The 12,194-nt window shown below is 39.9% G+C and overlaps 1 protein-coding gene across 1 annotated transcript; it reads left to right on the top strand.

Annotated features, from left to right (window-relative positions):
* The first annotated feature begins 2,460 nt into the window (after positions 1–2,460).
* LOC144704491 (uncharacterized) lies at positions 2,461–3,057 on the top strand. The gene has a single exon (XM_078576931.1). The coding sequence runs from the start codon at positions 2,461–2,463 to the stop codon at positions 3,055–3,057; it is 597 nt and encodes a 198-aa protein (XP_078433057.1).
* Positions 3,058–12,194: the final 9,137 nt, after the last annotated feature.

Here is a 12,194-nt window from a genome sequence, read left to right as displayed (position 1 = left end):
CCCTCATGTTGGGTCCAGGTGTCGAAGACGGAAGTGCTCGGCCGCGGCAAATTCTATGTCCAAACGGTGGACGACCAACGGGTGGCGGCTCTCCAGAATCAACTTGCCGCATTGACCCTCCTCGAGCCCCCCGTCCTACGTGCTTCCAACCCTGCAAAGGGCGAACTTGTCCTAGAGAGAGAGGGAGAGAGAAGATTTAGAGAGAAGAGTCTTAATTATACATTAGTTGGACAGAGTTTTGGGAACATCGTTTTTGGCTTTTCCGAATATTGTGGGCTCTCTGACCGGTCAAGGGCTATGTTGGCTCTGTACTTGTCTTTCTCTGCCATGCCGGGCTGGAGTCCTGTGCACTGTGTAGATATAGAGAGAGAGTTGATTGGCAAACTAAGGAATTAGGGATGGGTTGGAAATGAAGTAGGGATTAAGACTGTCGGAGTGGTGCTGGCAGCGGCTGGGGAAAGGTGAGAGGCAGAGCCTGGCAGTCAAAACTCAAAACCCCAGACAAAGCAAAAGCCCTACATTGAATAGAGAGAGAAAATAAAGAGAGAACTAGATAGACAGAGAAAGAAGGAAAGTGAGAGAGAAGGAGAAAGAAAATAAAGAGAGAACTAGATAGACAGAGAAAGAAGGAAAGTGAGAGAGAAGGAGAAAGAAAATAAAGAGCGGTAGAAAGAGAGAAATAGATAGAAGGAAAAATGGAGAAATGGGAAGAAAGTGAAAGAGAAGAAAGGGAGAAATGGGGAGAAAGTGAAAGAGAGAAGAAAGGGAGAAATGGGGAGAAAGTGAAAGAGAGAGGAAACGGAGAAATGGGGAGAAAGTGAAAGAGAGAAGAAAGGGAGAAATCGAGAGAGAAGGATACAGAAAATAAAGAGAAAGGAAGAGAGGAATAGAGAGAGAGAGAGTAGAAGAGAGAAGAAAGAGAGAAGGAAAGCGAAAATCAAGAGAGAAAATAAGAGAGTAATATATAGAGAGAGAGTCGTAGCGAGAAGAAAGAGAGAAGGATTATGAGAATCAAGAGAGAAAAGTAGAGAGGAATTCAGAGAGAGAGACACGAAGAGAGAAGGAGAGAAGGATTATGAAAATCAAGAGAGAAAAGAAGAGAGGAATACAGAGAGAAGGAGAGAGACGAAGAGAGAAGAATAAGAGAGAGAAGGATTATGAAAATCAAGAGATAAAAGAAGAGAGGAATAGAGAGAGAGAGTCGAAGAGAGAAGAAAGAGAGAGAAGGATGAAGAAAACAAAGAGAGAAAAGAAGAGAGGAATAGAGAGAGAGAGAGAGTCGAAGAGAGAAGAAAGAGAGAGAAGGATGAAGAAAACAAAGAGAGAAAAGAAGAGAGAGAGAGAGAGAGTCGAAGAGAGAAGAAAGAGAGAGAAGGAGGAAGAAAACAAAGAGAGAAAAGAAGAGAGAGAGAGAGAGACGAAGAGAGAAGAAAGAGAGAGAAGGATGAAGAAAACAAAGAGAGAAAAGAAGAGAGAGAGAGAGAGAGAGTCGAAGAGAGAAGAAAGAGAGAGAAGGATGAAGAAAACAAAGAGAGAAAAGAAGAGAGAGAGAGAGAGAGTCGAAGAGAGAAGAAAGAGAGAGAAGGATGAAGAAAACAAAGAGAGAAAAGAAGAGAGAGAGAGAGAGAGTCGAAGAGAGAAGAAAGAGAGAGAAGGATGAAGAAAACAAAGAGAGAAAAGGAGAGGAATAGAGAGAGAGAGTCGAAGAGAGAAGAAAGAGAGAGGATGAAGAAAACAAATAGGGAAAAGAAAGAGGAATAGAGAGAGAGAGAGAGTCGAAGAGAGAAGAAAGAGAGACAAGGATGAAGAAAACAAAAAGAGAAAAGAAGAGAGAAATAGAGAGAGAGTCCAAGAGATAAGAAAGAGAGACAAGGATGAAGAAAACAAAGAGAGAAAAGAAGAGAGAAATAGAGAGAGAGTCCAAGAGATAAGAAAGAGAGACAAGGATGAAGAAAACAAAGAGAGAAAAGAAGAGAGGGAATAGAGAGAAATAGGGGGGAAGTGACGAAGAGTGAGAAAGAGGGACAACCCATAAAGGGAGAGGAATAGAGAGAGAGAGAGAGAGTCGAAGAGAGGAGAAAGAGAGAAGGATGAAGAAAACAAAGAGAGGAATAGAGAGAAATACGGGAGGCGAGAGAAAGAGTGAGAGAGAGGGATAACCCGTAAATAAATAGAGGATGTGAGAGAGAGAGAGACTTGCTTAGATCGTACGTAGGTGGCACGACACGCTCGTGTAGTCCTCAATAGACAGGCTGCGCAAAAGCATTCTATCTGGCCGGCGACTGTCCTTTTGACTGCGCCTTCCCGCGCTATCTCTCTCTCTCTCTCTCTCTCTCTACACCTCTCCCCTTCGGCCCTTCCCCTCTATATATCTCTCTCTCTCTACACCTCTCCTCCCTCTTTCTCTCTCTCTCTCTCTCTCTCTCTCTCTCTCTCTCTACACCTCTCCACCCTCTCCCAATGAAAGCCAATCTCCTACGGCGGCGCTTCCAATCCCTCCTCGGCGCCGCCGCCACCCCCGCCGCCGCCACCGACGGCGGCCGCGCCAAGCTCATAAAACCGGACGGCCACGTGTACTTCCTCGAGCCAATCAGCGCGTCCGAGCTGCTGACCTGGCACCCCGGCCACCTCCTCTGCCGCTCCGACGCCTTCACCGTCGGCCAGAAGATCCCCGCCATGGCCGGCGACGAGCTTCTCCTCCCCGGACACGTGTACTTCCTCCTGCCCGTCCACGTCTTCCAGTCCGTCCTCTCCTTCTCCGCCATAGCCCGTCAACTCATCGTTCTGCATGGCAAGTTCGACGTGCACAGAACGTCGTCCGGCCAGCTTCAGATCAGGGTTTCCGACGACGCCCCGGCCGGCCGTGTCTGCACCACGCCCGCTCTCGAGAAGGACTACCGAAGGCTCGTTAACGCTGACAAGGCCAAGCTTTGGAAACCCAAGCTGGAGACTATCAAGGAGACGCCGACTGGGAGAACAAGGATGGTCTCTGGTGCAATTGAGCTCGTCGATAAGGTTCGCGGACGGTTGATAATTCACCAATCCCCTCTTCGTTAGTCTCTGTACTCGAGTAAGAAAGGATGATATGCGATGAGAGGAAAAAGATTGAACAGTCTGTAATTTTTTTTTCATCTTTATTCTTTTCTTGATCTTTTGCCTTCGGTGATCATTTCTTGGGCTCTTCTACTCTGCCTCTTTGTCCTTCGTGACTGTTGCTATTGACCCGATAGAGGTCTTGAACTTGAACTGGGTTTTTGCAGGGTTTGACTCGGAATCTTGATGGGGTTGTGTGCTTTGGCTGTGAGAATTTAGAAAGCAAGTCGACTGACCCGTCTCTATTCTGAAATAAATATTCTCTTTCTTAGACATTTAATGCGAAGAAAGTATCTAATCGAAAAGGTTATAGTCTAGGTAGTGCAGTCAATGTGATCTTTATTAAAGGAAAGCAACTTTCATCAGTACTGTACAAAGAGAGTATTATTTTTTGCTCAAGTATCCAAAAGCTGTAAGATTATCCACGTTAATACAGGGAAATGTCAAAAGGGATTTGATGGGATAGCTTTATTGATTACGGCACAAGCAAAAGAAAACTAAAAATGGAATTTTCATCTCACGATATGAATATAATAATAACTCACTGTTTCGTCTTAAATTTCCAATCATAAATCCAACATCACAAACAAAGACTTCCACCGAGTTTTTGTTGAAGAAAAAGTTTGGATCACTCACCAAATAAGATCCATTTGGGAGTATATAATTTTACCTTATATTATTTTATGCTTCCTTCAAAAATAGTGCAACAAAATCAAAATTTAAAGTCTTAAATATATTCTGAGATTTGAATGAAGTCTAAATTTAGCAGAAAAGCACAATGATAGCCACATGTTCCATTGATGTTTGGTTGTTTCATTTTCGAACTGCTCTAGGGCTAGCAGAATCACATTTGACCCACTATTAATGTAGACATTCTCCGTCATTAGTTGCGACAGTATATATAAAAACATCTTGATAACATTAAGCATTAAGAGGTTTTCATAGAATGAAAAACTACATCATAAGCCCAATGACGGAGCTTTATATACATCAAAGATGAACATACGATATGAAACTATATTATAAAATTTATTTTAATGATTTATTTCCTTTGAAAAAATATGAGTTAATTATTGATGACAAAGAAATATAAAAAATTATCCCAGAATTATATTTCTCATGTTAGTATTAGTTGTGACAGTATATATAAAAACATGTTGATAACATTAAACATTAAAGGGTTTTCATAGAATGAAAAACTACATCATAAGCCTATGAAAGAGCTTTAGATATATCAAAGATGAAATACGACATGAAACTTTATTATAAAATCCATTTTACTGATTTATTTCCTTGGGAAAAAAATGATTTAATTATTTATGACAAAGAAATATCAAATGATTATCCCAAAATTATAATTCTCAAGTTAGTATTAATAAAATGAAATATAAAAATAATGGAACTTTCAAATCATGAATAAGATGTATTATATGTGATCATAAATGACTTAAACCACAAAGTCAATTCATGGAGAATACTAGAAAATAGAGTTAAATCTTTAACTATTTCATTGTTTTTTAATTACAGTTGATTTGCTTCTAATTAATAGTCTTATTTTTCTCATGAACATGATGGGACACAAATCTGCTAATACATATTTTAGTTTTATATGTATTTTTTTTATCTCACTATCAAAAGATGTCAGTGGATATTTTGAGACATGTTTTTTACCGGTTCCATGTATTATCTAATCTAGTTCCAGATATTCACTAGTGGACATGTTTTTTCCCTTCGCGTTTTTGAAAACCTCTACCAATACTTGACTGATGATTCATTCATAAATCAATCAACAAGTTAATTCATATTGCATATAGTCCTTAGTATTAGAAAATCACACATCATAAGATCTTGACCATCTCAATGTTGGGTTTTGAGCCCGTGGTTGGCATGCTCATTTAACAAATTACACAATGAAAGATAAAATAGAATCCTAGTGTCCCTTTAAAACAACTGAAAACACGAAGAGTAAATCACCTTCGCATCGATTGCATTAGTGATTTATTTTTTCCTCAAGTGAGACATACTATGGTATTCAAGTTTCCAACATCAAGATGTATCCATACAATCCTCAATGTGTCTAATCTCATCCCTCATTTGGATGGGCCTTATTATTTATCCATCATTGTCACTTCAACATCCCAATTTCATCACGAATGGAGGCCACCTAAGAGATACATGAGAAAAATGATAGGTGTCTGAAGAACTCTTGAATTGTTAGATTTTTTTAGGGGTTTCTCTTATTTTTACGTAATGATATTTTTTCATGAAAAATACCTATTTCAATATACCTCCCAATATCCAAAAAGACCATTTATGTGTGACCATCTAGGCCCATGTGTCAGCCTAGTTCATGAGTCCAACGGGTGTGTAACCTTTATAGGAGAACCTTATAAATTATCTATATCAACATATAAACTTAATTATTTAAGTATTGATTTAACCCAGCCGGTAAATTGTGTTTTTAGGCCATGGGTTGAAAGCCACACCTTGTGCTTTAAAGATACAATCTATTATAAGAGCACTCTAATGAAACCTTATTGTCATCAATTAATATGTACTTGAAGTCTAAATTTGACACTCCTTAGATGACTTAGGGTATGGAAACTGCCAGAACCTAATGAATCATCCCAGTTAGTACTGATGTGTTTGGAAATGAACACAACACTCTTCTTCAATATTCCACTACCTTGCTTGATCATCGCATCATCCTCCTTAAGTTTTCTCCTCTTAAATGGGGGGTGGGCAATCCATCTTTACCACTCAATAATCTTCATAAAATTCTTGCTGATGGATATTATGTCTCTGTCAAACCAAATCACACCACCATGTTTATTTAAGTTCATTTAATAAAATATTACGCTCATTATTATTCTAGTGTGACATTTATAATGAAGTCGATGACTACGTGTAATGACCAAGTGAATTTTGATGAGATCAGAATACTGTGATCGCTATTCTTTAAACATGTGTTCTAAATATTCATATTCGATGGATAGTCAAGTGAAAATTAAGCTTTAAGGGCATTTTGGCATAATACTTTAATATGTGTTTTGATGAATGTTTAAAGTGATGCATGCCGCAATATGGGTTGTGATCAGAGCACAATAGGCCTTCAGTGAAGTAGTTGACTGATTGTATGTGAAGTTAAAATAAGAGCCCTAGATATATTAAAATGCTACTTAGTTTGCCCATACACTGAACAAGTCTTGGTGACATATATTTAGGACTTGTAATTTTATGATATGAAGATAAAAACAGTTTTACCACTTTTCAGGTATTTGTGTGAATTTGTCTTATTTTGATTTGTTGAATAACTTGTTCAAACTCTTAATGACTACCTTTGAGTATTTAAGGCTGAATTTATTGACGATTTAATGAAAACTAATTACATAAAGATATTATTATCCAATGGTTCTATCTTTATTTAAATGATGTGTTAAACATATCTAAAAGTTTAATATTATTTTAAATATCATGTCTTTGGCATAACGGTTAGTTTTTGCTCTTAACTCTTGAAAAGTATTTTGAATTGATGGCAAAATTATAAATATAAAAAATCAAAATTAAAATGATTATTAATTTATATTTCTTAATCATAATCAATGAATATGACTGTTGGACTTTTGAAATATTACCATTATACCCTTTCAGATTTCTAAGTCCATATATGCAGTTTTGAGTCCTAATTTCAAATTCCCTTCTCCTTGCTCTTTGAAAATCATAGTCCAAAAGTTTGAGAGATCTCTCAATTCCTGGAGCAATTTCCAAGTAGTTTTTTAGCATTCTTTGAAGAGATCATTTATTGCTAACATCAATCCAAGTCCATAGAACTTGGATTCATGATTTTGGTGTAGGGTAGTTCAAGATTCAAAGAAAAGAAGGCTGGGATCTGAACTTTGCACATCCTCGACCCTGTGATAAATTTATAATTTTTAGCATATTTTTTCTACTGATTTTGAGCTTTTGTTCAGCATATGAATTGTTTCTAACATCCATAAAAAACCAAAGTAATTTGAACCACATCATTTGGTTGAGTTTAGAAATAGTTATAGGGGTTAAAGTTTGACAAAGAGGAATCGAGCGGTAAACAAAGGATGTTGAAAGTTTGATCCCTGGATATTTCTCTGATATGTTTTTGAATATTTTGTTTGAGATAACAGTTGTGAGAAATTGTGTTGAAAAACTGTTACAGGTAGAATCATTACATTTGGTGCAGGATTAAAAAAGATATTAGAATTTTAAGCATCAAAGGTCAAACGCAAATCAAGAATTTTATCCATAGAAAAATGTGGAGGAGAAAAGGACTGAAGAAAGAACGACCACAAACAAGAAGGTATTACTGAAGGGAAGTCATAGTTATATTTATTAATCTTTATCACTGAATTAATAAAATTTTGACATAAAAGGTTTCTTGTTGAAATACTTAAAATTGATCATTGTCTTGAATACTATTAGGAGTAGCGATCAACACTAAATGTTGTTGAGGAGAATACATTATTTAGAAATATACTGTTATTGCTAGATCTTTGTGATCACTCATGTTAAGGCTTCGGGGGCCATAAGAAGAATGATTTGGGGGCTAAGTTGAAGTATATTAAGCAACACCATTCTGTGGAAGCCTTTGAGGGTTGAGTACGACAAAGCTTTATCGAAATTTTCTTTTTCTTGGTATCCTTGTTCAGCCCTACTTCCAAGTGATTTTCTTGGGGGCATTCACACAAACTTGGTTAGGGCACATCATCACCTCGGGACGCATAACCCCGAACAACGTTAAGGATTAGCCTAAGTTGTCTAAAAAATAACTGTCTCCCATTTCCCATACCGCGTTTCTTAAGTAGAAAATTGTGGGCTAGTTAAAATAAAAATAAAATATAAGTAGAGAACCTAATTCACCCCCTCTCTTAGGTTATTCCTTGGCCACCTAAACTAACAAATTATCTAGATCAAACATCACTATCTAATCCTAATTATATGATAATTATAGTTGATCCTATGGCTAAAATACACCTATGGTATTTTAGTAAGGCCAAAGAAAAAGTTATGAGAAGAGAAAAATTGGCTATTTCGAGATGTATCTAAAGTATAGTAGGAGTGTAGATACAGTTTTATAAGAACAAAATAGGCCATAGAACAAGGTTTTTATTTTGGCACAAAAATTTTTTTTTAAAAGGAATTGTTTTCAAAAATATGAAAAAAATGATGAAAAAATGGAAAAAGCCCAAAAAAAGTGTCCTAAAAAACCACAGTATTAAAAAAATTATGAGAAGAGAAAATAAGGGTTACCAGCCATGAAAAAACAAAGATCATAGGCGACAAACAGTTGGTCCTCTTTGGACAAAAAAGTTCACTGAATTGATCTGTTTGAATCTTTGAACGATAGTATACCTAAACATCAATTAGGTTGATTCATGTCACGGTTGTATAAATGATCCACTGACATGAGACACCAAGGATATCTCGTGAGTGAGTGGCTACATTTTGACTATGACTTACGAGCCTCTAATCATGGGATTCAAATAAGTCACAGCTCGGATGTAATAAGAAGCTCACAAAGATGATTGAATGATCAATCCACCCTTGGTATAAGAGAAATTGACTCAAGGAAGAGGATGCAGTAAATTACTGGCCAGGGTAGTGAGGATATTGGAGAAGGACTTCTCCAATGATCCCCATTACGCATCAGTACTAATCAAATGACAGACTAGGGTTTGACGATAAACCGTACCCTAAGTCGTTTGAGAGTCTTGTGCAGATGATGGATTATACATATATGGTAACCGATGGCGATAAATGTTTCATGAGAGAGTTCAACACTACGCGGTGTCTTCTAGAGCACGAGGTGCAACTTGGCACCCCACGGACTAGAAACTTAACCTATCGATTGGGTTAAATGTAGTCGCACCCTCACATGAGGAAACTATAGTGCGTGCGTGCATGTGAAGCCACGTGTGGAGCAGAGGATGAAACAAAAGGATGGGTGATAGTGAGATCACGTCACATGAAGAGGGCACAACCCATTAATATCTCCACACATCAACGCCAATCTGGTGAGGAGAACAAGTGCTTCAGATGTTTAGAGCTAGGCCACCATGCATGAGATTGTCATGAGCCAATGATCTTCCGAAGGTGCAGAGGAGCAGGTCATTGCAAGTCCAATTGTCGACAAGGGGGAGAATAAACTAATAGAAGCTGTAAGTAGATGGGACACTCGATCTGTAGCCAAGGACAACAAGCAACCCAAGTAGTTGCAGAAGGGAAGGATACATGCATTAGCATCCTCCAAAAATGCTTGGTGGGAGAAGCGTTCGGGGCACTTCAAAGATCGAGGTGGTCCGTGCCGGCCTATGGCAGGCATTTTGAAAGTTAGAGCAGGAAGAGCTATAATGAATAGATACTAACACCATATTTCTTCGGGGGGTATCAATGGCCTCCTTTGTTGCGGTATGCAGCTTGACGCAACGGATCGCTGACATCACAGAAGTGAGATGGAGGCAGGTGCTCCCCGTGAATGGGGCAGATGGAAGAAAAAAGGTGGGGATCATGGTGGAGATGCATGGGGTCCCACTAGTGCATCGTAGAAAGTCGACGCTAGATATTATGGTTACCTCATTTGGGCGACTTAAGAGTATCATCTTGACAGGAGTGATGCTGGGGGACCCTAACGTGGTGATATTAGAAATCAGAGTGATAGAAGGGGAGCCGATACCAGGATCGGCCAGGTCCCATGGTTACGCGGTAGCCTTCATAGCCAGGATAAGAACCTAGACCCCTCCGCCAGCACATTGCATAACCAGGGGCCTAGGGTTCAACAAGATGAGGTGGAGGGGGGCTCTCCCACGAGATTTCTATTGGGACGACATGCCATGGAGGAAGTAGTACAAGAAGTAGAAAGCGAGGACAAGGTACACTTGTAAAGTGCATCATTGGCCATACCATTGTCATCAACCAAGGGGGACACTACCCAAGAAGACCCAAGCCCAAGACAGAGAAAGATACAGGCACCTCAAAGAATGCGGCTGGCCACTAATAAAGATCATTGTAGTTTTAAGGGTGTAGTTTACCGGAGGGGGTACCTGGCTTTGAGAGATGCATAAGCTAAGAGGACATGGGTGGTGACCGGGAAAAATGGTTAGTCGATTTTTTTGGGGATGGAAGATCAAGGAAAGTGGTATCCCCATAAGAGTCAAATGGGGTTGGACCAAGAGGTCTGAGCACCAAGGGGAAAGAGATTGGAGAGACATTGAGCCATAGAGCGGAAAATGAGATAGAGGAAGTCTAAGTCACCCATCCTATGATGCTTGAGTTGGCCGAGGGAGTGGAGGTAGTGCCAGAGAGGCTGCATAGGGGGCATCCATCTGTTCAATGATGAAATGCGTATCGTCGAATGTACACAGTCTACGAAATAAAGGGAGACGGGGAGTGGTGGGAAGTTATTTGTGGCGATAGGGGACCAACGTGGTCTGCTTACAAAAGACGATGCTGGAGAATGTGGAGCAAAGGAGTGGAACTTGGGAGGGGTGAGGTTTTCTCGAGGGCTTTGTGGCGATCAATGGAACATGTAGATTTGGGGAACTATTAATGGCGTGTAATATGGCGACCTATGTGACCATAAAAGTGAAAAGGAGTGATGGTTTTCAATGCATAGTGGCTACGGTTTATAGTGTAGTTATTGCGTCCTGTCGACAGAGGCTATGAGAGGAACTGGAACGAATAGCCTTGCTATTTCATGAGACTCCAATGCTGTTCAGAGGGGATTTCAACGCGACTTTAGAGTCGAGCGATAGATCAAATGGAATGGAAGGGCAGGACCTAGGGTCGGAGGCTTTCTGGTCTTTCATCTCTGAGAGTGGCTTGCAAGAAATTTGACTGATCAATTGTATCTACGCATGGCAAAATATGAGAGGTCCTACCACATTCTCTTGCCTAGAAAAAGTTCTCTGTTCGGTGGATTTTCTAGAAGAGTACCCATTAGCAGATGTACGAGCACTTCCCAGACCGATATCAGACCATGTCCCAATTATCTGGCAGAATAATGTCAGCCAGGGCAAACCAACTTATTTTAGGTTGGATTGTTTGTGGCTATGGGAGAAGGGGTTCAAAGAAGAGGTGATATCATGGTGGACAAGCCAACCCGTAAAAGATTTGAGTCTACCAAACTGGCGGGTCTACGACAACATATTATCGAGGTGTAGAAAAAGATTTGAGAAGGTTGGCGTAGGCAAAGAGATGAAGCCCTATGACAGTTCAAGCAATTGGACGCCATAGAAGACACAAGATTTTTAGTAGACGACCAACTCAAGGAAAAGAAAATGTGCAGAGCAATGGATGAAGAAGCTAAGAAACTTGAACTGCATTGGAGGTAGCAATCGTGGCAACTATGGCCGAAGGAGGGGGACGCCAATACTTGGTTTTCCCATATGGTGGAAAATGGAAGGCGGTGGTCGAACAACATACTACGAGTGCTAGTGGAGGACTGAGAATTCGTGGGGACACTAGTAGTTTGGAGAAGCACTAGCAGATCACTTTAGAGATATAACTAAGCGGGGGCTTGGAACTAGTGGAGATGGAGTGGTAGAAGTGTATCCAAGATGACACAAGCACAACGAGATGAGCTAGTTAAGACATTTCTCCTGGAAGGGGTGCGAAAAGTGATCCAAGGCTTGAATGGGGAAAGAGCTCTGGGCTCGGACAGACGCCTAGTCTTCTTCAACGAATTCTAGGATGTTATAGACTCGGAGGTGGTGGAGAAATTGGAGGAGTTCCAACGTAGTAACTTTGGCTTGGAATGGCTTTGGCTTGGAATGACATAATCGATCACATTTATTTTTGTTGCCCAAGTGCCCTAGGCGGTGAATGTGGGAGATTTTCAACCCATTTCCCTATTGAATTCTATCTACCTCATTATCACCAAGGTGCTGGCTAACCGATTGAGAGCCATAATTGGAGGCCTAACTAGACCCTTCCAATCGTTATTCATTAAGGGTAGGCAGCTGGTAGACAGTGCGATTGTGGCAGGTGAGATTGTATCAACATGGAAAATAAACCAAACTAAGGGTTTCATTTGGACGGTAGACTTCACAAAAGCCTAGGATTCACTCAAT

The sequence above is a fragment of the Wolffia australiana genome, chromosome 6 (genome assembly GCF_029677425.1).
Source record: "Wolffia australiana isolate 7733 chromosome 6, ASM2967742v1".
Classification (NCBI taxonomy): domain Eukaryota; kingdom Viridiplantae; phylum Streptophyta; class Magnoliopsida; order Alismatales; family Araceae; genus Wolffia; species Wolffia australiana.
This window is presented reverse-complemented; position numbering and strand designations above follow the sequence as displayed.